The sequence below is a fragment of the Malaya genurostris genome, chromosome 3, assembly GCF_030247185.1.
Source record: "Malaya genurostris strain Urasoe2022 chromosome 3, Malgen_1.1, whole genome shotgun sequence".
Lineage (NCBI taxonomy): Eukaryota > Metazoa > Arthropoda > Insecta > Diptera > Culicidae > Malaya > Malaya genurostris.
This window is the reverse complement of record NC_080572.1, coordinates 89,983,382-90,008,460: the sequence shown is the minus strand read 5'-3', so window position 1 is coordinate 90,008,460 and position 25,079 is coordinate 89,983,382. Positions and strand designations below refer to the sequence as shown.

The window sequence follows — 25,079 nt, the reverse complement described above, 5'->3', positions numbered from 1 at the left end:
ACACTCAATTATCTCTGGAACAACTCGACCGATTTTCGCAAAGATTCAAATTAAAGGTCTTATAATATCCTGAAAATTTGTAGAACATTTTATCTGGATCCGACTTACGGTTCCGGAACTAAAGCGTGATAAGTGGAAAATTACCAATTTTATTAGTATTCTTCCACGAACGATGGTTAAAAACATTTACAAATCCCATAAAACTGTCTGATAAATTCTTCTAGTTTGCAGAGCTTGTTAGTTTGTGGGCATGAAAACTTAATTCGGCACTACTGGTCCCCTCTTTTCCTGTTCCGAAAGCACCGAAAGTGGAGAAGAAAAACTCCTAAAACTAAATTCACTTCGATTTCTCTGCGATGTTTGAACCGATTTTCACAAATCTTGATTTGAATTAAACTTCATACTATCTTTAAAGCTACTGTGAAATTTCATCCGGATCCGACTTCCGGTTCCGCAGTTACAGGGCGATGAGTGTCAAAATGTACAACACCGAAAGAAGAAGAAAACACAAAACGAACAAGGCGTGCTTTGTTCTATTTTGTACACGTTGTGTAGTGATGTCAATAATAATAATAATAATAATAATAATAATAATAATAATAATAATAATAATAATAATAATAATAATAATAATAATAATAATAATAATAGTAATAATAATAATAATAATAATAATAATAATAATAATATTAATAATAATAATAATAATAATAATTATAATACTACATGTTTTATGCTGCTGATTCATGCTGTTTAGCTTGACTTACATATGCAGAAGTAACAGAAACGCAGGTTTCGTTTGTTAGATTTCGTTTAATTGGTTTAATCGAAATAGAGCATTAGATAGTAAGTATAGGTTTAACTACGTTCAAAACTGTTCCAATTTGTAGGTCATATTTGTTGGTAGCAAACGAACCAACTTCGGCTATTCCGTTCAACTGAATCCAGTTTTGGAAGAATTGGAAATAGTGATTAAAAACTGAAAAAAGGATCTCTCTCACTTTTCTTGGAGATGGCCAAATCGATCGGCATGTACACCTTTGTGATAATATCTGCGCCCACCTCAGAGAATTTGGGAGCTTTGCTGTAGCACTTTGGTGCGATTCAGTGATAGAGGTAACGAAAACAAACACGCGCACTCATGATGCATGCACACTTTATACAACAGTGGTGTATATATGTAAAAGAGAAGAGCTCTCGTTGAAGTTTTCAGAGCGAGAGGAAAAATTTCGCTCGCTCTTCGTCACACAGAGGAGATGGACATCTTTGCCTTACTGGTTGAGTGTAAATTATAGTATAATCCTGTAGAATTTATTGAAATGTGTCATTCGCCTCTTCGGGCCAGAAACGTTTTCTGACCCTATGTTCGGCGTTGGAATTCGAACCCAGGTGAGCAGCGTGAAAGGCATCGACTTACCCATCACGCTATACCCGTCCTCTCAATTTTTACTATAGGAATATTTCGTCATTTGACACAGTTTGAAGCCATTTGTAAAATTCCTGTACATTGAATAAAACAACATCGGTGGATTTCTTGTTTGCATAAATAGTAAACAAACTATAATGATGACGGTCAAGTACGCTTACCACCTGATCCTTATCACTATAAAAACACATTAGCAAACCCTGAAAACGTCATAACTCAAGAGAACATGTAAATCATAGCCCATACCATTTGCTACAAGAATGAATATGCGTAACGGAATCCAATCAGGGAACAACTGAAGTGTGCAAATGATACTAATAATAATAATAACAATAATAGTAAGTGAACTTGAGCGCACTGATCTATCCGGCTTCACGGAGTTACTTCGTCTGGTACATTGCCAGGTACACATTTTCTTATACTCAACACGAGTGTTGTTGTGTTGGTTGGTACCCTTCAACTATTATGATATGTACAATTGTAGAACATCACCAGTCAGTGATTGAGCTTCACCTCATGCTGCCACCATCGAGTCCCAGCACGAGCAAATAAAGCACGGACTGCAGCGGTCAAGTCACGGAACACGACTGTGAGTGGACGAAACATTGGGGATAAAAAATGAGACACAGCTTGAGCAAAATGCCACCCCTTGACACTGAAAAACAACAACAGCTTATCCGGATGAAAGCTTCCTCGTTCCTTTGCCCCCGTCCGGTCGACCATGTTTGCAACTGTTTATACTCTCATACCTCCAAAGGATCTGGACTAAACTTCAGGCTCGCGACAAGCTTTAAATTATTCAACATTTCAACTTTCCACAGAACCCAGCAGTCCGGAGAAAGCAAGAGAAAAACTATCAATAGAAGAATGGTCTATAAATAAACGTAAATTATTGAAACGAAGAAAGGGTAAACACGGTGTTGGTCGTAATCGATGGCTGTTATGTGAGCAACACCAGAGTCAGCTAGCCGGTGGTGGTTCGTGCCTCTACACCGGTGGCGAAGTGCTGGCCGATGATCGATGGTCGGGCAGACGCTGCTTCCGATGACCATCGATAATGTTAATTATGGGTAATTTGTGACAGGGTTGTAGCTGGCGGGAGTGAGTATAAACTGTATTAGGTAGCGTTGATTGATTTTGATCGATGAATTCGTTAAAAAATGTAGAACACGCTACGTTCGATATAAGTGATTTCCGCGCTCGAATTTTTGAACGATATGAACTTCCTTAAGATTTTTCCCATAAAGAATTCTAAATATTCGAATATTGTTTTATTCGACTGCAAACAAATAAAATTATTTTTCACTGAAGAATTGAATGCATTTCAAAGTGAATAAGCTTCCAGACTAATGACTGAATGAAAATAAAATCGTAATGAACATTGACAGTTTGTAAATTACGAGGGTTGTTACATGTGTATTTAGCCTAAAAATGAAAACAGTATTATATTTGATTGCAAATGGTTGTATTGTTTTTTCAAATTATTCCCCTAGATGATCAATACACTTTTGCATACGCTCGAATCAATTGTCATAATGACTGTCCCAGAAAGTATGGACGCAACCAAAAACCACTGCTATTTCGCAATGGTTCAGAATCTGTCAATTTTTATGGCTGTGTCCTGTTGTTTACACTATTCTCTAACCTTGTGCAGTTGTTTATTCATTTTCATTAGTTTGTTTCGAAATGCGTGGACTTTCAGCAGAACAACGACGAAAATTGTGTACAAATGGTGCACAGAACGCGAACCGTCACTGAGAAAGATAGCAATAATGGAAGGAGTAAGTGAAAAAGCCGTGCAAAATGCAATCAGGAAGTTCGGTGAGGATAACACCTTTGAAGATAAACCGAAAACGGGTCGAAAAGAAGGTCCTGCTAACCCTCAGTTTGATAAACGTATACTGAAGGCGTTCAAGCAAAAGAAGGATGTTTCAGTTTGGGATGTGGCCAAAAAGTGGGCACTTCTAAATCAAATGTTCTTCGTACTAAAGAACGTTTGAATCTTCGAACCTATAAAAAGCAGAAACAACCAAAACGTAGTCCGAAACAAGAAGCATCGGCCAGGCCGAGGGTTTGAAAGCTGTACAATACGATTCTTGCTGGAAATTTGAACTGCATAATCATGGACGACGAAACCTACATGAAATTCGATTACAAATCCTTGCCGGGACCACAATATTATGCGAGAAGGGCAAGTGTTAAACCAGTCCGAGACATCGATTGAAGTCGAAAAATTTGGTAAGAAACTATAGTTTGTCAAACAATTTGTAGCTGCGGTAAGATTTCGAAACCCTTCATCACCACTGCTTCAATGAACAGCGAAATATACATCAAGGAATGTTTACAAAAACGACTTCTACCCATGATTCGAAGCCACAAGGATCCTGTTGTCTTCTTGCCACTACTCGAAATCAACGGTAGGGTGGTATACTACCAAAAATGTCACTTTCGTCCCAAAAGACATGGCATTAACGAAGGCATCTTAGGAAACATGTCTCGGCAGCCAAAACCATTCAACAGCTCGAAAAAGATTGGAAAAAGTGTCAAAACTTGTCGCCAAGAAGTCTGTACGGAAGTTAATGAGGAACGTTCGCAAGAAGGTGCGCCAGCTAATGGCTAAGTAGCAAATGTTGAGAATAATATTCTGTTGTTGTAGTCTAATATTATCAGTATATCGAATAAAATTTTAATATCTAACATTGAATTATTTACAGTGAAATCAAAGTGGCACAGATGTCACTGACAGTCATACCGACCTAGAAAAAAAATTTCGACGGATAAGTTTCCACGCGAAATATGATTTAAAAGTCTTACTACTTTTGCCCACAGTAGTAGGGGAGACCGGGGCTAGTTGGCCGAGTTTTCTTTTATGAATTTCTGTACTCATTCTTTTCAACACATTTGTGAATTTTTTCATAACTCTAGAAAAATCAGGAAAAAAGTTATTAATCAAACGCAGAGAAAAAAATCGGCTCACTAACCCCAGGGTCGGGATGGGTTGACCGAGTATGATGAAAACACATCAATGAAAAGCGTTTATTAGTGGAATCAACTCAGATCAATTGGAATCATGAGAAACAAGAGAGAATCTAGCAGATATCACTCCTCATAAGAAAACTGTAGTAAGTCGTAGTAAGTAATTTGTATGAGGGAATAATAATACCGAGCGAATAGTAATATGTACATGCATATTAATTAACTATGAATACAACACTTATAATTATCGAGATTAGCGTAACATTTAAGTTCATTCAGAATAAAGTTTCACGAATACACTAAATTTACAACTCGGCCAACCAACCCCGTACAAAACTCGGCCAACCTTCCCCAATGGATGTTTCCGAAAACAGCCACTATTTACACTAACAGAAATAAGAGAACACTGGAAATATCTCATACCATTTTTTAGGGGTTTAAAGGCCCTTTCCAGCGGTACAATGTTTTTGGAGTTCGGATGATGATTGATTCGCGTTACGCATATTATTGTACAAAAACATAAATTTACTCAAAAGTGCCGAAAAAAGAACAAACGGGTTCCTGCACAAACGACAACACAAAAGTACCTGAAATTACGTCGGTACATGGGTGGCCTAATACTCCATCAAAATCACAATAGATGTCGCCTTTGCGCATAATACCCTTTTCATAAAAGCCACCCGGACAACCTGCCCCTTCGGCCAACTAGCCCCGGTCACCCCTATATGATATAGGTATTAGTGAGTTAGCATAATCTATTGCTCCTCGTAAACTTTTGAGTCCACTGCACAATTCGGAGAGTAAGTTATTATTATTAATATCATTTATTTCACCCCGGATTTGGTCGTTGACCAGAGAGTAGAGTGGCGGTCATCTTAATTAGCATGTTTTTCATAAACTAACATGTTTCGATAAAATCAGCACACACATATTTACTCACCAATATTTACCTGATTATGGAATTTTCTTGAAATTTCTGGGGAATACTAAACTACTAATGAGTTATGATTTACAATATTAGGTTTGTTCGATTTCGTCTCCCATCCCGAATGTCCACATATTCCTTTCATCCCATGCAATAAAATTTTGTACAATGGATTTTCCCAGAGTTTGAAATGTTTTTACTCAAATTTTCTTCCACTCCGGCTCTGTGGCAATAGTTTTGAGTTGTTTGCGAAGTTTCGTTTTCTCAATTGCCCAGAAATTTGACTTAACTTCCTAGTACACTATCGCCTTTGAGATCCTTTCTTAAGGGGCGGGTAGGGTCTAACACTTTCGAAAAATCATTTATTATTTTCTTTCTATCTTTTAAGAGTAAAACATTTTAAGAATTTTCTGTGAAATTTCCAAGCCTATTGGAACAAAACTCAACAAGTTATGGGCCTTTATCCTTGCTTACCTCATACTGCGAAGAAGTGAGAGCTTGGCAACCATGCCCAAGATTTCGGCTTCGTTTGACTTAAAAACTTGACTAACCATTCTTGGAATGCTTCATTATAACAAATTCCCCAGAAAAAATATTTTGAAATATTCCTCTGAGTAATAAATTGTTTCCATTGATTTTATAGACAAAAAACTTTAAAAGCATTTTTCTCGAAAGCAGGTTTCGAAAGTCCGTGTCCATCATCATTCAAAAACTACAGCACCAATTTTTTTGCACACACTTTCTAAAGACTGTCCCAGAAAGTATGGACGCACTTTGATTCCGCTGTAAATAATTCACAAGTGTAAGATATTAAAATTTTATTCGATATACTGATAATATTAGACTACAACAACAGAATATTATTCTCAACATTTGCTACTTAGCCATTGTAGGCTAGCTGGCGCACCTTCTTGCGAACGTTCCTCATTAAATTCCGTACAGACTTCTTGGCGACAAGTTTTGACACTTTTTTCCAATCTTTTTCGAACTGTTGAATGGTTTCGGCTGCCGAGACATGTTTCCTAAGATGTGCCTTCGTTAATGACCAAAATTCCTCAATTGGTCGAAGTTGTGGGCAATTTGATGGATTCATGTCTTTTGGGACGAAAGCGACATTTTTGGTAGTATACCATTCTACCGTTGATTTCGAGTAGTTGCAAGAAGAAAGATCTGGCCAGAAGACAACAGGATCCTTGTGGCTTCGAATTATGGGTAGAAGTCGTTTTTGTAAACATTCCTTGATGTATATTTCGCTGTTCATTGAAGCAGTGGTGATGAAGGGTTTCGAAATCTTACCGCAGCTACAAATTGCTTGCCAGACCATAACTTTCATACCAATTTTTTCGACTTCAATCGATGTCTGGGACTGGTTTAATACTTGCCCTTCTCGAACCGAATAATATTGTAGTTCCGGCAAGGATTTGTAATCGAGTTTCACGTAGGTTTCGTTGTCCATGATTATGCAGTTCAAATTTCCAGCAAGAATCGTATTGTACAGCTTTCGAACCCTCGGCCTGATCGATGCTTCATGTTTCGGACTACGTTTTGATTGTTTCTGCTTCTTATAGGTTCGAAGATTCAAACGTTCTTTAGCACGAAGAACATTTGACTTCGAAGTGCCCACTTTTTTGGCCACATCCCAAACTGCAGCCTTCTTTTTTTGCTCGAACGCCTTCAGTATACGTTTATCAAACTGAGGGATAGCAGGACCTTTTTTTCGACCCGTTTTCGGTTTATCTTCAAAGGTGTTATCCTCACCGAACTTCTTAATTGCATTTTGCACGGCTTTTTCACTCACTCCTTCCATTATTGCTATCTTTCTCAGTAACAGTCCGCGTTCTGTGCACCATTTGTGCACAATTTTTCGACGTTAAACAACTGCACGAGGTTAGAGAATAGTGTAAACAACAGGACGTAGCCATAAAAATTGACAGATTCTGAACCATTGCGAAATGGCAGCGATTTTTGGTTGCGTTCATACTTTCTGGGACAGTCTTTACATATAAAAAATCAGACCCCAAAGTTTTCCTTTTCGTTGTTTGTTACTTTGGGGAGGTTTTACAGCTGGCGAATTTTTTTGTGAAACCACTAAAAATTCACAAAATTAAAAAAAAAACTACAAGGATCAGCCCCATGGGGTTGTTCGAACCATTGATGTGGAACAAGGCAACCAAAATTTTTAATGATCTACAATCAAAAAGTTCAATCAATCGTCAGACTTTTAAAACCGCAATTGCACGAGAGTCAGCTTAGATTGATCTTGATTAGGAACCAACACCGAACATCGTTTGTCTTGATTTGTATTTATTTTATAGCCAAAGAATTTACACCAATATCCTAAATGTATGCAATTATACATACTTACGATTTAGATATTTAAGCTTCTCTTAGCCAAGCTTGTGTTCAAGTTTTGTATGTAAGCAGTTATTTTTATAGCGTTACGTTTCTCTACCATTCTGCGATTTCGGTTGAAGCCAAAAACTTTTTCTCATTATCAATCGAGTTCATTTATTTATTTATGGGGTAGTTGTCAATTTCATGGAACATGGAATTTCATCCAAGCTTGCATGACACAAGAGAGCATACCAATTAAAGCTTCAAATCGTTTTATGACAATTTTTGTCTTGATGTCTAGCAACAACCCACCTCTAGCATGCTACGCGTAGGACTGAAACGTTACCCTATATAGAAAATAAAGATGTGTTCCACATCAAAAAAATCAAACAGAAACGTTGGGGTCCAGAAAAACTTCTACTTTAACTATGCTTCTTTGATTTGTTTACTTCTGTTTAGTCTACGCTGAGATACAATGGACACCGCAAATCATGATTTTTAAGTAACGTCCTCAAAAATACCTCTTCACCGCCCTATTACTCAATATTTTTCCACGAAAAAATACCAAAATGTTGTTCATTTGAATTCATTTTTTTGGACGATAGTTCGGAAAAAAATTTGCAAAAACGATGATTTTTTTTCATCATTCAGATCCTACCCCCTTCGCTTAGGACACTTTTCCGTATGCGTCGCATCGTTGGTTGTTCAGGAAGTAATGAAGTGAGCGCTTATTTCATCACATCCGCAAATCGCCTGCTTTATATGCAAATCTTAATAATTTCTTCTATCGAATATCTTCTGGAAAGTTGAACTACGACTTGGAAAGTACTTGTCTAGGAAGTTGACGGAAATCGGTCTTAATGTAATTTACAGTCGCGCGATTTCGCTGTAATGTTTTGCTTTTTATTCCAGTTAAAAGCTTTTTACACCTTGTAAACATGTAACCCAGCACGTTTCATGGTTTTCGGCACAAAATCGTTTGACAATTTTGCGTGAAGTGAATGTATCACCCAAATAAAAGTGGCGTGATGTGAATGCGGCACCCAAAGTAGTGTCAATCGAGGTAACATCTGCAAGTATTCGCCAAGTTTCTAGCCTGTATATCTGTTTTCTGTGCTATATACGAATTGATTGACATTTTTCTACGGAAGCTAGGTTTCTTTGTTAGTAATTTGAATTGTTACCGCGTTAAACAGTAAACGCTGCAAACGGATTGCTATGTTTTTTACCGACCGTACCTGTCGTCTAACGGGTTCCGGTCGAAAAAAAATATGACACTGCTTCCTAAATATCACACCTCTACCGGGCTGTTAGATTTTGCATCTCAAACACACGAACGCGAATCGTTTCTTTGATATGCCATTCAATTTGTTGCCAGCGTCATTGTCATCATCCATCAGCTGATGCAAATAACTTGCGCGAAAAAGGTACTATTGGGACCGGTTTTACTCAGCTGTCCGGCCGGACTGTCTAACGAAAATCGTAAAACCGAACGATTGCTATGGCGACGACGGAAAAAATCATATCACCAAGGTTAAATGACATTGTCCGCTATAAGTAGCGTTAAACGGGCTGCCATATGTGGAGATTATAATTAGTAGTGGATGCCGGTGTTTGTCAACCGTTATTGTGGTGGCCTTTCTACACCAGTGGGCAGTGGCTTACGGGGTAGAAACGGTAATGCACAGACAATAATAACGGTTCGAAGATTAGGACGGATTAGTGTGTAATGAGTGTGTAATGGTAAATTGACTTGGTGAAAGACTTGTAGGATAGTCCAAAGTTAGATTAATAATTTGTTATTTTGGTGAACTTTGGTGAAATCTAGAATAAAACTGAAATAAATGAGGATACAAAGATTCCAAAAGAACAACAACGAAATTTGAAAGTCTAACAGCAATACTAAGTTGCATCGTTGGAAACGTCGATGAATGGCAAACCGTTAACGATTGGACCTTGATGTTCAAGCCAATTCAGTGGATGGGACGATCTATCTTGAAATTAAGAGTCTTGAATCATGTAACTAAGTGTGTCGGTTGACAGAAAAGCTTAACCTTCTTGGCCCTTCGATGACCACTGTGGCCCGCAACCATCTCTTGTAAATGACCCTTACTCTTCAGCAAGTCATGAAACTATCGAAGCGCGCTGGCTCATTCAAGACGTAATCTTCTGATGGTCGGTTCTAAAGTTTTAATTGTCTATAAAGGAGGTGTTTCACTGGTTGCGAGAGTTGTTGTCTTCTGGTATATTGCATCGAAACTCGTTCGAGGGATACCACCATCAATTTAGTCCTATGAAAAGCTATTGGTGCGATTTGATGCACGTGGGAAGCATCACTTGGTCGCATTTTACTGGCGTTTTAAGTACCAATTACTTTTGTTCCTCGACAGCGTAAGTGAGATTGCAATCAGGCATTCATAAGTTAGAAGAAGTGAGTCCAAGAATAGTATTTACATCTAATAAAGGCACAAAAATCTTGAGGTTTTCGAGAATTGAAGAGCTACGCATGTGTCATTTTTGTCTCCCTCCCTTTTCACTGCGTCCATCAAATTTAGAACTACCTATTGTTTTCATTCCAGTAATTTTTCAACAGCTTTGGCATGTTTGCGAAGTTCTGTCTTCGTAATTGTCCAGAATTATCCGGACCAAGTTCCGAAGAATTTGATAAGTTTATATCATTAGGCACGAAGTGTAAATAATACACTACACGGAAAGACCAAAATCAGCATTTTGGCGAAAAAATTAGTTGATTTTTTGATTTTAGTTAGTTTTTTTTAAACAATTAAAAAAATCTTACTTTTGCTAATTTAGATTTTTTAATTCTAATTCCCTTAATAATAGTAAAATATTTGTTGAAATGGCTATTTTTTTAGTTGAATTCACCAATTAAACTTGCTGTCATTTCTTAGCTAAGGCACACTTTATTTTCACTATTTTTTTAGTTGAATTAGAGAAATAAAACGTTGTTTTCAACCAACATAAATAGTTGAATTGCTTTCTGCAATTTGTAGCTATATGGCGCTCTGTCACCGGAAAAACGCTAACACCGTAATGACTACTAGCCACTAGATGGCACACTACTACCGAAAAAAAATTTCAGTCGCGGTAGTCTTTTCTATATTGGCAGATATAAATACGATGTTGTATTGAAGAAAAAGACATAAACGAAACATAAACTTCTTTTTGACAATTTTTCTTCTAAATCGCTGCTTTCTTCATTCGACCTCGCGAAATCGACTCTATCACTGAAAACTTTGAGCACTCGGAAAACAAAAACCGAATACAAGTAGTACATCGGACGACGTAGCCCGGAAGATTATAAGAAACTACAAACTTAATTTGACATATACAATTAGAGTGCAACATTCAAAACTCACTTCACTGTTCCTCGTAAAAACATTATTACGCACAATCGCTTCAAATGCTCACAAATTCTGAATAAATACACTTTTCACTAAGAGTATACGTCATTTTTACATATCGGTTAAGAAATTTATATATGGATATATCGTACAACTGCGAAAAACATCTAAGCAATTTGCAAACAGTTTCAACAAGACTGTCCATTCTAGCTTTTCAATGGATTGTTTTGCTTTGACACTTCTCATGAGTTTTTGGCTAATGAACTTGTTAACGAACCAATTTTTTTTTTGTTTTCTTTGTGCTGTCCTTCAGTAATGATGGTAATAGATAAATAGAGCCAAATTTTCTGATTTTAATAACAAAATTAGTTGTCAATGTCAGAATTTCGAGTTTTTTTTTCAGCAAAGTAAATTCTCAATTTTAACTAATTTTATAGTTATTTTAGAAATTTTGTTGTTGGAAATCAACTAATTCAAAAACAGTAATACAAATTAGGCGCAGAGCTAATTTCGGTCGTTCCGTGTCCATATAAAACGTCTAATAGTCGATTGCTATTATATATGCAAAGAAACTAAGCCACATCTTTGATATATCAGTTTTTTCATAACAGTCTCTCTATGGACTTAATGCCCTACTCTCGGTTCAGCAGTGTGTTCCGTTGTGGAAAAAACCGTTAATTTGTTGAAGGGAATTTTCTACAACTGTTGGGGCATTATGTCTAGGGAAATGAAAAAAACACTAAGAACACGTTTTGAAAAATGTGTTTTTTTTTTCAACCAATCGACATTACTTCTACCAGAATCATTTAAAATTATGTTTCTCAGTCATATTGCAACGAAATATCGACATTCTCGATTAAAATATATTGATACATTTAGAAATATCTCAATATTTCCTTAAGAGGGGAATATTATAACACTTTACCCTAGTTGTAGCTGCTGTAGGTTTTTTCAAGTATTCGATAAAGTAGATGGTGGACCGCTACACCTAAACCTCCGTTTACGAACACTTTTTATACGTTACCTCTTTTTACGTAACACTTTTTACGAACCAAATCCCAAATAACGTAAACTTTTTTTACGAACCTACTTCGTAAAAAGAGGTTTTGGCATACATCGAAACTACTACAATATGGATATTTTAGAAACAGGTTTAAAGAGTAGATTCCGGAGAATGGTGGTTAAGGTATTATGGAAATCTAAGGTGGGGACTTCCGGTTGATTGATATTCTTTGAAAACCCCTACAATATAGGTATTTTCGGAACGGAATTGATGAGTACATATCGGAAAACAATGTTTGAGGTCAGAGATGGCATTTCACCAGAGTTATACACGCTAGAGTCAGATTTTTGCCACACCGAGGATGAAAAAAACGAAGCACCGCACAAAGAGGAAAGCGCACTTCTTCTCAGTGTCGAATAGACAGCATTTGAGTGTGTGCTTGTGGTTAAAGCAGCTGGCGCGAGTGAAACACATTCTCTTCGCATGAATCGCTCACACGCGCTCTCGTCTAAATACACCCAAGTGACCACTGGCGCGTGATTGTGAGCGAACACTTCTGTGAACTTCAATTAATAGAGAGTAGATCTGGCCTTGCTATAAAAAATTTGCAAGGAAAACCGAAAATTTTACGATAAATTGTTTTATTTTGCCGATTTTGCGTGTCCACGCTTCATCTACGAAAACCATACAGCAGAGTGCTCACCGGCGTGTACACCTCTGTGAAAGTATCTGCATCCTCCTCAGAGAATTTATTAGCTAATGCTCTAGCACTTTGGTGCGATTCAGTGGAAGAGGTAAAAGGAAATAAACAAACGCACTCATGATGCGTGCACACTAACACAACAGTGGTGTATAAATGTGAAAGAGAAGAGCTCTCGTTGAAGTTGTCAGTGCGAGGGGAGAAATTTTGCTTGCTCTTCGTCACACAGAGGAGATAGACATCTCTGTTTGAGGTGGTTCTGAAATTCTAGATGGCGACTTCCAGTTTATTGATATTGCTTAAAACCCCTAACAATATGAGTAATTTCGGAACGGAATTGATGTTTTCGAAAACTTTTGCAATACAGGTATTTTTGGAAAGTATTTAATAAACATATGGTGCAAAACAATTTTTGGTGTCGTCACGAGTTCTAATATAACATCCTCCGGTTTATCGATATGCCATAAAACCCTAAAAACAAAGAAATTTCCGGAACATATTGGATACCACTAAACGATGCTTGAGCTCGTTTCAAAATTCAATGAAGTGACTTCCGGTATAGTGTTTCCAAGGAATATCGATTTCAAGGAATACGGCAAAAACTTAAAAAATACTAATAAACCGGAAGTCACTGTTTTACATTTCGGAACCACCTCAAATATCGTTTTCCGATATCTACTTTTTAATCTCGTTCCGCAAGTACCCATATTGTAAGGGTTTTCAAGGAATATCAACAAACCGAAAGTCGCCATCTTATATTTAAGAACCACCTCAAACATCGTTTTCTGACATCTACTTCTCAATCCCGTTCGGAAAATACCCATATTGTTAGGGGTTTTAAGTAATATCAATAAACCGGAGGTCGCCATCTTGAATTTCAGAACCACCTCAAACATCGTTTTCCGACATCTACTCATCAATTCCGTTCCGAAAATACCCATATTGTAAGGGTTTTCAAGGAATATAAACAAACCGGAAGTCGCCATCTTGGATTTTGAAACGAGCCCAAACATCATTTTCTTGCACTTACTCTTCACATCCGTTCCGAAAATAGTCATATGCTGCGCGGTTGCCACATTCATTACACAAAACTTTTTTTACGAAGTAAATTCCAAATAACTTAAACTTTTTTTACGAACCAAATCCCAAATCACGTAAATTTTTTTTACGAACTATCTCTTTTTACGAACCCTCGTTTAGCTCGTAAATGGAGGTTTCGGTGTATATCAGGTTTTTTGTAATTTTAGTTTTTCGATAGACCAATGCTGTGGATTTTGAATTTATTTAGTAGGAATGTGAACAATTTTGCGAATGATTTCAACTTTTGGTTTTAAGATTTCGATAGTGTTTGTAATCGAGTAGTTAAATTCAGCTAAAACTACGGCGCAATTTAAAATTTCACATATGAAAAGATATTTGGATTTATTTTGCACCGGAAAAAGATGACAAGTGGTAAAATATTTTTTTCCATAAATACGTTTATTTCTTAAGGAAGTTTACATAAGTTTTCCTTCGCCGTAGCATCACTTTTACATAAAATTCTTATCCTAATATAATTCTAAAATAGTCACAACGATTTAAATTTATCAAAACATATTCCTCTCATTACTTAAAAAGTGGTAAAATAATTGCAACACAGAGAACGTTAGATTGTTGCAAGATTTTTTTAGTGTCGGAGAATAGCTATCAAACTGTCAAAACCGAACCATGCTCTGGAGCAGGGATATTGTGATAAAAGATTGAATAACTATTCGACTATCCGATCTTAACCAAAAGTAAAAATAATACGGCTGTGAAACATCCTGAATAGGACAGAGACAATCCGAAGTTATTCAATCTGTTGGAAAAAAATAATACTGCCCGAGAGCAGTTTCTTACGTTTTCTGAATTACAATTATATATTAAATAATTTGTTTTATTAAATATTATCCATGGTGACTGTATTCGAAATATATTAGGAATAAAGTATTATATATGGTGGAAGCTACATCGAAGAAAAACTAATGCTTTATGAAATAAACGTATCTATGAAAAAAACCCTTTTTAATCCACCTAGTGGTGCGATAATACCTTTTTTGCTTGCCGTTTAAATAGTCTCATTAAAACATTTGTTAGATTTCATCCTCGACCATACGTATTGTCAGCTTATCAGATAACCTAATAGTAGCTTTCAAACGAGTCTAAGTCTTTCGAAATCGATTCTTTTATCTCCGAGAAATTTTGTTGCATTGAAAAAACACTGGGATTTGTCGGTTACGGCACATATAACATTGCATGTCTCGAAACGGGAATGTTTGCCATTACCCTTCCAAATTTGATTGACATTGTTAGCCTTCGAATGAGCCTATGTTTATCGAAATTTGTCGTTTACGTCACTTATATCAGTATATGTTCGAAACAAGAAGTGACAGCCATTTCATCTTCGAACTTGATCCATAATTCAATAGTAGTTTTCAAATGAGCGTAAAATTTTTGAAATCGATTGAGCCATCTCTGAAAAAATTGAGCGGTAAAAAATAACGTGTTTTGTCGGTTACGTCACTTATATCATCATATCTCCGGAGGCGAAAGTGACAGTCATTTGATCTTAGAACTTGGCCAATGGCCCAGTACTAGCTTTCAAACGAGCCCAAGTTTGTTGAAATCAGTTGAGCCATATCTGAGAAAATTGACCAGTCAAAAATTAACGCGTTTTGTTGGTTACGTCACTTATACCATCATATCTACGGAACCAGAAGCCCAGCCATTTTATCTTCGAACTTAAGCAATAGCCCAAAAGTAGTTTTCAAATGAGACTAAGCTTGTTAAAATCGGTTGAGCCATCTCTGAGAAAATAGAGCGGTGAAAATATATAAAACATACATACACACACAGACTTTTTCCGATCTCACCGAACTGAGTCGAATGATATATAAAACTATGGGTCGCACGGCTTCGTTCGAAAGTCGGTTTTTCCAGTAATTCTAATACCTTTCTATAGAGAAAAATTATATTGTTATAATACATGTTTGATTTCAGTGCAATATAAATCCGAAATGCTTTCCCTCCGGCAAATTTTGGATAGAAAATAACTATCGAAATGTGAAATTTTAACCAAAAGTTAAACATAAAAGTGAGCTGATCCATCATAGCCTTTTTTGAAAAAGAACTGCAGCTGTTTTATTTGCTACCTACACTCCAAAAAAATTTGAATTTTACAGGTGACTTAATCCCCTATACGATGTAATTCATAAAGACCTAATTTGTCAAATGACGGAAAATCTCATTTGTAATGACTTAATGTTAGATGAGCTTGAATTTTACTGGTTTCGACTATAACTTGCGCTCTGCTGACAGGTGCCAATGTATGAATCTAAATGCACCTTTTACCAGCCAAGCAGATGCATGCTTCTGTGGCTCAGTCGATTAACTGACGTACTTGCGATCCAATGATTCTCGGTTCAAGTCGCGACGGTTGCCATCAGTATTCTATTTTTTATTTCAATGAATTTCATGTCATGGAGTTTCAGACACAATATTAAATGTTCTTCCACGTAAATTTGCGTGAGTTTCGACGCTCCATTTATGTGCATCTAATATGATGTAAAAACACAGGGTTTTTTTTAAAGTGTGTACTGCATTATGAAGACGAAATTTAAACGAGATGAAATGCGTGCACGAACCTTCGTTCGTTCTTCCAAACGTGCATCTATCTTTTTCAACAGATTCAATGAGACATTCTCAGTTGAAAGTCTTACATGTCACTCAGTACACTCTAAAAAATTTTGAATTTTACAGATGACTTAATTCCTCAAACGATGTAGTTCATGAAGACCTAATATGTCAAATGACGGTAAATTTTATTTGTTATGACTTAATGTTAGATGAGCTTGAATTTGACTGGTTTCGACTGTAACTTGTGTTCTGCTAACAGGTTCGACTGTATACATTTAAGTGCACTTTTTACCAGCCAAGCAGATGCATGCTTCTGTGGCTCAGTCGATTAACATACGTACTTGTGATCCAATGATTCTCGGTTCAAGTCGCTGTGGTTGCTTACCAGTATTCTTTTTATTTTTTATTTCAATGAATTTCATGTCATGCAGTCTTAGACACAATATTAAATGTTCTTCGACGTAAATTTGCGTGAACTGCGACGCTCCATTTATGTGCATCTAATAAGATGTAAAATCACAGGGATAGTTTTAAGTGTGTAGGCTTGAATACAGCCAGGGATGCCACTTTTGCAATTCAATGATTTTATCATATGAAGGAAAAAATGTGCACAGTACGAACAAACTTTCAGTTGAGCTGATGAGATGAATGATTCAGAGATGCTCATCAAAAATAAGAGCTGTTTCATACACCTCATAGACATGTAAACTTTAAAGGATCTTGTCAGTGAATTCTATGGATTGTTTTTCGTTCTAGAAAGTATTCATTCTATACCGAACCAGGTCCATATGTTTACTGGTCTATTTAGCACTGTTATGCAGACGAAGCGTTTTGTACTCGATGTATCCAGTATTCATTAACTTGCTCATTACTGAAACATGAGTTTTCCATATCTGACTTCTGAAGAGAGAGCTCTGAGCACTATATTGATGATTCGTCCTTCACGATTAAATCATTGAACAATCAATTGTTCGTTAGTTTTGTAAGAAAAATCACGTATGATTCTTAACTTAATTTCCAATTCAGTAGTCTGATTCTGTTCATCGAAGAAAAACCTTATCAATCCAAACAACTCTGAATGGACTGTTAACATATTTCATACTTAGTTATTCCGCTCCAAGCCCCAGGAAGTAGAACTACACCATCAACAACAGCCGGATTCCGTAGATGAAACCGTTCAGACACGAAACAATCGCCATCTTCGGTGAATCCTCTGCGATGGTCCGTGCGATGCCGCATGGCAAGGCAGCATACAAATTAGAAGCCAAACAAATAAATTTCAAATGGTGCGTATGTTGCGGCTAGGCTCGTGTTAGAATATTGAGCATTTTTTTTCCTAGCTTTCCGGACTGATTGGTGTGAACCGCCTGCTTGTGTTCTGTACCATTGACAGTGACTGACGAGTTTGGTAGTTCGGCAGTTGTCAAACAGGTGCGGTGCGGTTCGTTGGAGGACGACGGTGGAGCAGCATCGGCAGCAGATTTGAAGTGGTAGCGGTGCGGCGGCGCATCCATGCCGGCTTATTGTAGTTCAAACGGTCGTGGCCCAAAGCGTCAGTTGATCATCGATCGCGGCGCGTTCATGACTTATTAGTATCGAGCGCGCGAGGAACCGCCACCACACGTTTGCCCGCTGCACTCTTAGAAAAAATGAAATTTACGCTTGACGTAAATTCAAACATGCCATAATTTCTTCGGTGATGACACAATATTACATCTACTAACATGTAAAAATAAACTTCGCGTCTATATCGATGTAAGCTTAAGCTACATTAACTGTGAAGTTACTGATATGACTTATCTTTACATGTTTTGAATCGTGAATGTAAGTGAATCTCGACGCTCCATTTATGTGCATCTATAAAGATGTAAACTTTTCTTAGTGTGTGGGAACGCTTCAAACGGTAACGCGGTGGTGTCAATAAATGTTATTTAGTTAGAACAGTTTCAAACTTGAGAGCGAATTCGTTGCGGCTAACAACTTAGCAAACTACTTAAGGTTGAGGTGATCGTACATTGCGAAATATTTTCGCATATTCATGATGCAGTGCGTGAAGGAAATGGCGCAATTTTCGGCGGGTAATGTCGCGTAAAGTCACGGTTAACGGGCTGCACTTGAAATTCACCGGTTTCGCTTGTTGTTGTTGTTGTGGTTGTTACGTAGCAGCTTTAGTGAAGAACAGATAAATATGCGGATAAGCACCCGAGACCGTGAATTGATGCGACCTTTAGTGGAGGAGCGGCAGCCGAAGAGATGGCTCAAAGGGCTGCTGAATGGTGATCGAAGCCCTCAGATCGAATCGGGTTGTTTTCGGACTTATTTTATTTACGCTTTTTGTTTACTCTATTGGTTTTAAACGATTTGGAGCAGCAATCTGTGTTTATCTTTTTTGATACACACTTCGAAAAAACCCTGTGTTTTTACATCTTATAAGATGCACATCAATGGAACGTCGCAGTTCACGCAAATTTACATGCAAGAGCAGGGGGTAAAGTGATATAATATGTTTTTCTTCGAAAAGAAAAAAAAGACGCCCGAGGAATATAGTTTTCAATGATTTCGGTAGAAGTGATGAGAATTGATTGATACAAACACATGTTTTTTTCCAAACGACCACTTTCTTAGTTTATCGCTTGCCGTAGATGCCCCAGCAATCGTATAATATGCCTCACAACAAATCAGTTGTATGCCCCACAACAAGAGACATTGCGTCCCACAACAATGATGCAATATGCCCCTTGAAGTGTCGATAAAGCAGATAAAGAAGATATTCCTTGCATCAGAAATCAATAGCATATTCAATTAATTACAATTGGAAACCAACATTTTTGATCCTCCCAACGCGACATTTTTTTCAAAACAATATTTTAACTCGAAGCATACTGTTGAATCGAAGGTGGGGCATAATGTCCGTAAAGTGATGAGAAAAGTCGTATATCAAAGAAATTGATTTGTTTCTCTGGATTCTTATACTGTAAGTAGAGACATTAGCACTGCTATAACTCACTTACTAAGTAGCAACCGACCATTAGACGTTTTACACAGTTAAAATGCTTGTTTAGTCGAAGCAGTACCTTACATCGAAAAGCTGCCTAATGATATTTTCAGTTTTTTCATATTTTTCTAACAAAAGACAACTGCCGAACATGCATAGCAGGAAAATCTTACGAAAAGATAGTGATAAATGATAAAATTTTTGTTTAGAAAAGTCTGGAACACTTAAAAAAAGAATGGGAGCGGTTTGGTCAGCAGGCTAACCGAATGTAAACTACAGTCGAAACCAGTAACATTCATGCTAATCCAACATTTCGTCAATTGACAAATTATATCTTTATGAATTGCACCGTATGAGGGATTAGGTAGCCTGTTAAAATCCATTGTTTGGTGTGTTTTTGTTCTATGTCTACTGAAACATAGTTAAAATTATTGATTATAAATCTTCATTACACACTACATTTTTCTTCTGGTGCTCAATACGATTATGATCTGCTAAATACTATTTTTTCTGAACGATCTGTAAATTTTATTTATTTCACAGTCACAAACCACTGGATTTCAGCAAATCCCGTAAAAATATTACGGAACACTCTTTTTCATTTTACTGACATAGTTTGTAGAGCTTGAAAAGGTTTTCACTTTGTCATGATTCAGTTAAAGTTTTACCAATCTTCAGTGAATATATATTTATATACTTTTTTTATATTTACCCTATATTTCCGGATCCGGAAGTCGGATCCGCATGAAATTTAGGAATTACGTATGGGACCACAGGACCTTTCATTTGAATCTAAGTTTGTGAAAATCGGTCGCGCCATCTATGAGAAAAGTTAGAACAGATATTTTCTTTTTTTGCACATTTTACCCCATAACTCCCGAACCGGACGTCGGATCCAAATAATATTCAGGAATTTTATGGGACCTCAAGACCATTCATTTGAACCTAAGTTTGTGAAAATCGGTTCAGCCATCTCTGAGAAAAGTTAGTGCACTTATTTTCACAATTTTTTGCACATTTTACCCCATAATTCTGGAACTGGAAGTCGGATCCAACTAATATTGAGGAATTTTGTATGGGACCACAAGACTTTTCATTTGAATCTAAGTTTGTGAAAATCGGTTCAGCCATCTCCGAGCAAAATTAGTGCAAAAAAACGTTACATACACACATACACACACCCATACACACACAGACATTTTGCGTACTCGACGAACTAAGTCGAATGGTATATGACACTCGGCCCTCCGGTTCAAAAGTCGGTTTTCACAGTGATTGCATAACCTTTCTATATGAGAAAGGCAAAAAGCACAAAATTTGGCTAACCATATTTTGATCCTTAACTTGGTAGAAAATAAATTGGAAACGAGGCCTAATTGGTTTAGAATTCGGCACTCTGCAATTATTTTTATGATACTTTAGCTTTTGTATGTATTTTTTTGCAGGTTTTGTTTTGACGTGTTTCATAACAAATCAATAGTTTCAAGTTTGTCTACGTCATATCAGAAGAAAATTTCTAAATTTATGCGTCTTCGTATATCCAGAACTTGACTTCAGCAATACCTTTTTTTAGACTGTAGGACCTTCCGTTTGAATCTAAATTTGTGAGAATCAGTTCTTCCATCTTTGAGAAATCGATTTCAATGTTGTTCAGGATCCTATTTCCATTGTTTTAGGAACCGGCTACTTATAAAACTGTGTGAAATTAATTGAAGTTGAGCTTCTTGAAACTCCTGAACCGAAAGTCGGATCCGGATAACATTCCAACGCAGTCAATATTACTTCAGGACAAGGATGGCTTTTATCATATCAAAGAACGCTCACTAGCAACTCTTCACACGATTCAATCAGTGCCATCAAAAAGGGACGGATATCATAGCAGCAACAAAAAACCGGCATGGTTCATTTAACATAGAATAGACACCAGTGCGAGAGCGAATTTCCCTCGATGACTTGTCTGAGAATCAAAGGTTAGCTCGCTGCTGTGGGAATTCTCTCTGAAGCAACAAACGGTAGCTTATTCTCGTTTCGCGAACCGATTCTATACAGGCAGTTGATAATTACGATAGAATCATTTTACTATTGCCGCTTATTCTAACTATGTGCATACAACCTTTGTATAAATTGTGTCTATGAAAATGTCTGTGAATACTCCACACAAGGGTTTTGAAATATTGCAACCTAGTATGAGAATCATCAAGTCGAATCATCGATTCGATTTTCTGCGATAATTGTCAACTTGCGATTCTCTCTTGGGAAATTCCACACAGCACCAATCATTATCAGATTGTAGGTTTTTTTTAAGGGCCGTGAAATACTCAGAGTATGAAGTGGAGCGAAGATATGTAGAAAAATTCTCTCACAGTTCATGCATTGAGAGACACGAGTTCTGGTAGCATCGTCTACCGGATTGAAAATGTTGTATACAATATAGATAAATATCGAGCAGCTTCTGTCAAATTTTCGGCAATCACCAACACTGCTTTAGGATTTAATACCTGTACTTTCCAAATACAATTCCATAGCAGTCAATAGGATCAGAAGACCATCAATTCAATTATGATTTTGTCGAATTCTACGTGGTCTGCTCTGGGAATAAGCGAGATCCATCATTGAAAAACGCCTATCCGCCGGGGAGGTTAACTTTTGGGTAAAACTTTCAAAAAAAAAACTTCGATTCGAAAAACCACCATGCATGCCAAGTGAGCGAAAACCTTACCCATACGAAGAAAAGGGACTACACTTTGGAGCATTGAAGAAAATTAATTCAAATTTCGTTTATTTAAATTGATACCAATCAAGTCAGCAGTTTGCTTGTTAGCCACCTCACGAGAAACAATTGTTTTCGTTGTCATTCTGCTGATCTCTCGCATTCGGTGAAAGTCACATCAACAACGTTATATAACGAAGAAGTTCAATCCAACGGTTCTTAATAGGACCAAAAAATCGATCCCAAAAATAGAAAAGACATTTTCATACATTTGAATATGAAATTCATTAGTGAAATAGTTAATCAAGAATCAGTACGATTTTAGTTTGTTAAATTTTCGCTCGCGTTAGTCGTTCTTATTGGTCACAGAATGTAGTATTGCTTGTATTGGGAAAAAGAACTCTTCCATGCTATAACAGTTTGACAGTGCCAGTTAAGTACCGTGAGAGAATTGACCCTTCGCATTCGAGGAAAATTTTATAGACCATTTTTAAGGTTATTAAAACTTAAACCGTATTGAGCTTGTCAACTATTATCAGTAGTCACCGAGATAGCAGGCGGGAAAAGGGAATGAAATCGTAGAATTTCGTATGTGTAGTATTTTTCCCCCGAAATTTCAGTTCTACGATTTTATATCATTAAATTTTTTCAATCTTATTTAAAATTTAATAATTACCAATCAGAAAATTTGTTGAGATTTGAAGAAGTTCGATCAATAGGGAATTTTAAGACCAAAAACATTGATCTTAATAAACTTCTCATTCTCTGTTTAGGATATATATATATTTTTCAAATAACTATCGTAAAGCAAGGAATCAGTTTATTTCGCCTTAACGTCAATTCGATTTTGTCACTGACATCTCCCATCCGTCGTTTTATACGTGCTCTTGTTTTAGGTATTCCAGCTCCAAATGTAGTTGAAGTGATGGTGGAAAATTTCTAGTCAGTTTCGAATGAGAACTGGAACACGAAAATAGCTTTCCTGTCCCCTCGGCGAAAGACCATACGGTTAGAGTCGAGGCGAAATAAACCTACAATAATAATAAGCATTCCTGTCCGTGAACTATTGTTGTGCATAATTTAACCGAAAATATTTCGATATTACAACCGCCATTTTCCTAAGTAGTTTGCAATCTTGAAAATCGGAGACAATACGATGCACAATTTTAGTGCGCTGGTGCATGCATGCGATTTCAACCGCTTTCGCTCTCAGAGGTTTTTCCGTAGTGCCATATCTAACCAATAAGGTCGAAGCGACAAAGTGCAGTGCTTAATAACAACAACGACGAAAGGGCGAACAGGAAAAAAGTGAGGATTTTTCCTTGATTAGGAAATGGTGCTCAACGATAGTCAACTAGCGTTATGTACAGTTTTCACTTTGTACCTGGGTAAGTACCATCATCGAAAGTGGCTTTGTTGTATGTTCTTGTTTTTTTCATTCTATCTAGGATTGTTTTTGTTCGAAAAGTAACAGTGAGTATCATTGGGAAACAGCCATAGCTGAGAAATGTCATAACAATTTTTACTGTCACTGAACGAAAATTCGACTGTAAATACAGGCAGTTTTTGTTTCATTATTAGTCTAGCTATCGAAGCGAAGAAAATGGAACAATGGTACATAAATAGCCGTTTTCCTAGTATTCTCGATAGAACTTTGATGTCTGCTAATCAGCATTGGTATCAGAAATCGGCATCCTGCTGAGATACACGGTATTTTCCGTACCCAAGAGAATAATATCCCATAATCCTTTCAACTTATTTGAAATGGGATCGAGTTAAAATATTATAATGAATTATAGTCGCACAACTCCAAAGACAACGCTCTTGACATGGTTTATGCATTTCATTCCGCTTATTTGTTACGCCGAATCATTGGAATTTAATGGGCCATTGAATTCATTGAGTAACTGAGTCATTGAGTTGGTAACTGTTCAACACGTTAAACCAACAAGGAAAAGTGAGATAAAACGGATCAGTTGCAATTTCGTGTGTGAATATTAATTTTCAGAAATTGTTCTGTCAGAGAAATTGTGTCTCAAAACAGTTATGAAAAACTTTTTGTAATGTAATGGAACCGACTTCTCATTGGTGTCAGTTTAATGGTTTAACGAAATTGTGAACAACACAACGAAGTACTTCTAACAATTTGCTCATGTTTTATGTTTTATGTTATTATTTTGTGTTATGATCGCATCACGATCAACATAGTTGATGAATGGAACATAAAATCTGTTCATTTCAGTCGATTTCACACATTGTTTTTTGTTTGTAGCTCACATTGCACTCTGTATACTGTTGCATTGGCTGTTTGTTTTGTGAGTTGAGAGAAGATAAATAATTAACAATAATTGAGTAATCACAGTGTCACAGTAGCTAGTCGGTAATTGACTAACGATAAACACATTGAATGCATCTACCCTGATGCACTTCAGCGAAGAGTGCTCCCATTGCAGTCTCTACTGCCATCGTTGTGTGCTAAACCTAACACGGAGAACCAGCTAATAACAAAACTGTAATACTGCAGTATTCGATCCTGTTTTCTGTCATGGCTGTTCTAGCAAGATGGTATTAGCAGATGAACATAATCTGCTAATTGCACTGATGAGCCGAAGGCGAAACGTAAAAAAAATAGAAACGTGTGCAGTTTTATCCAAATCGGAGTAAGTCAATCATGATTTCGTTACCTTTCCTGTTGTTAATTTTTGGAGTTTGGTCTTTCTTTTTCAACAGAATTCATGCATGGCTAGTACTACGATCCTACTGACACTAAGAATCCATTCAACTCGGGACTCGAATATACAACTGACTTATAAGACCAGCGCTCTACGCATTGAACTGGAATAAGTGATTCGACACGTGTGCGTAGTTTTTCGTCATGACAACGCTTAGCCATGTGTTGTTGTTTCAGTCAAATACAGTTTACAGTTGTAGGGTTCTCTGAAATCTCTGCTTAGACAATACTTTTGTCCATTAAAAAGTTTCCAATGTACAACA

The 25,079-nt window shown here is 36.9% G+C and overlaps 2 protein-coding genes across 11 annotated transcripts in view; one reads left to right on the top strand and one right to left on the bottom strand.

Annotated features, from left to right (window-relative positions):
- Nucleotides 1-25,079, bottom strand: part of LOC131438203 (uncharacterized) — a 193,665-nt gene that overhangs the window by 54,110 nt on the left and 114,476 nt on the right. The window lies entirely within an intron of this gene.
- The window catches only part of LOC131438204 (phospholipase A1), an 89,877-nt gene continuing 74,025 nt past the window's right edge, over nucleotides 9,228-25,079 (top strand). The window contains exons 1-2 of one of the 8 annotated variants that reach the window (XM_058608069.1): nucleotides 9,228-9,404; nucleotides 23,299-23,473. In XM_058608069.1, coding sequence (XP_058464052.1) covers nucleotides 23,419-23,473 — 55 coding nt within the window. In that variant the 5' untranslated portion in view covers nucleotides 9,228-9,404; nucleotides 23,299-23,418. The other 7 variants (XM_058608063.1, XM_058608064.1, XM_058608061.1 and 4 more) reach the window with 7 other exon arrangements.